The 2,074-nt window shown below is 39.0% G+C and overlaps 1 protein-coding gene across 1 annotated transcript in view; it reads right to left on the bottom strand.

Annotated features, from left to right (window-relative positions):
• Window positions 1-2,074, bottom strand: part of LOC105292306 (laminin subunit alpha-3-like) — a 171,503-nt gene that overhangs the window by 92,304 nt on the left and 77,125 nt on the right. The window contains exon 8 of the mRNA XM_023530840.1: window positions 1,348-1,463. Within this exon, the coding sequence (XP_023386608.1) occupies window positions 1,348-1,463 (116 nt within the window). The remainder of the gene's footprint in view (window positions 1-1,347; window positions 1,464-2,074) is intronic.

The following is a 2,074-nucleotide window of genomic DNA, read 5'->3' on the forward strand; positions in this document are numbered from 1 at the left end:
TTTGTAATTTTTAACCATTATCACAAATGTAAAAAAATTAAAAACTAATGAAAGGAAATTAGTTAGAATTTGTCATATGTGTTGAAATAAAGCATGTCATTCACTGAAAGATTCCATTGGTCTGAAGAACTAACCAAATTGTTAATGTTGGAGTTCACATGATAACTAATACTCATTCAATCAAAGTGTCCTAAACCAGTGCCTGAAAGCATTGGAAGAATCAATCCTTGATTACTACGTTTCCCTCCTTTCATTCCCATTATGGGGGAGGAGATTGGGGAAGTCACCTAGAAAGTCACTGTTTGATCGACTATAAAGTGAGAATCGCCATCCAGGTAACATCCCTGTACCTAGCGATGCACCGAGTTTTTGTCTCAGGCAGCATCGGCACCTTCCAACACTCTCAGAACTCCTCACGGACAATGCCTTTTGAGTAATTTTGCTGATCATAGAGATCATCAGTCATATTTCTTAATAGATACAAAAAACATTTGGCCAGAATGTGTAAAGAACACTTTCTTATATCATTCTTCAACAAATCTAGACCCAGACACCTTTTGATCATTTCAAAAAAGCAAATCCATCTTCAATCTATACACTAAGAATATTCAGAAAAAAACAGGATATGGTCTCCAAAACCCAAAACTAAAAGTTACAAAAATGTTTTCAGCAATTGGAATAAATACATGGCTTCCTGAGAAGAGTAATTTAAAAGGTAATCTTTAGTTGGATGTTGTAGGGCTTGCTTGTTAAGATAACAGTTTTCTTACTTTATATTGTACCCATAATTAAAAGGAGCCTCTTGTCTTTCTTTCTTCTTTCTCAGGTTCTCTCCATCTGTACTTGCCTTAATCCTACTATAGTACTCTTCCCATCCACCCTGCTCCCTCAATGTGTCCAGCTCTCCGTTTAGACACCACTCTCATCACCTTTGCCAAACCTCAGTCCTCAAAAAACAGTTAGGATTCTGATCTAGTATCACATCCTAAGAAATGATAAGGGTTTAAAATTTAATAGTGGTTGCATCATATTTTCATTAGCTAAAAAGAGATGCCAACTAGTTAAAGCACTCAGCCCAATCCTTGCTTATAGTGAAAGCTTAATACATATTAAAGATTATTATTACTGTTATTTTTGTTCATATATTTATATCTGAATTTATATCTGAATTTACACCTCTAGTCTGTGAGTTATTCATTACACTAGAAAGACCTGGGACCTCAAGATTGGCATGATCTCACCCTCCTCATGAGCAGGGGAAAACACAGCGTCAGTCCTCAGGTAGAAATGGTTGGCAGGGAATTTAGGGTGGGGTCTGGTTTCCCAGTTCCCCTCCCCCATGCTCACCTTCACACTCGTTGCTCTGCTCCCACATGGCAGGCTGCCAGCGCCTCTGATTGTACCCAGCACAACAGTGATCACATGTCTCCCCACAGGTGTGGTGTCGGCATTCACAACGAAACCTGGGCATGGAGTGAAGCACGTCTCAGTTATTGAAAAGTTTTGATTAAGATCAATTGTTCCTGTGCAAAAAACTGACAGTCACCATGGTCACCCATGGTACCATTTATTTAGTAATTATGAGAACAAAGTACTTTGTATATATCATTCCAAGTCTCCCCCATCCTGCTTAGATCTTCATTTTACAGATGGTGACACTAAGATTCAGAGAAATTAAAACATCTGCCAAAGGTCAAGGGTGATGAGAGCCAGATTTCAAACCTGTATGTCTGACTCTAAAGTCCCAGATCTTTCTTCTCTACCACATTATACTACACTGAATCAACATATGAGCTGGCAAGTACTTAGTTTACTGATATGTGTTGAGTGTCACATCCTCACAAAGATCTGGAGTTATCCTGTCATAAAGGTCTGCTCAGGTTTCTTGGTCTCAGCCTGGGGTCATGCACAGAAACCCACCGAATCCAAGATACTAAGATATCAGAGGACCCTGTCCCAAGAAGCCACATCAGCACCAACAAATAGCCTCATCGCAGGGCCCAAAGCTGAGATTACTCAGCAAGGCAAAAGGGTAAAAATCTTTTTAAAATTTACATTCAAAGGATTATACAAC

Source organism: Pteropus vampyrus, unplaced genomic scaffold (genome assembly GCF_000151845.1).
Source record: "Pteropus vampyrus isolate Shadow unplaced genomic scaffold, Pvam_2.0 Scaffold55, whole genome shotgun sequence".
Classification (NCBI taxonomy): Eukaryota; Metazoa; Chordata; class Mammalia; order Chiroptera; family Pteropodidae; genus Pteropus; species Pteropus vampyrus.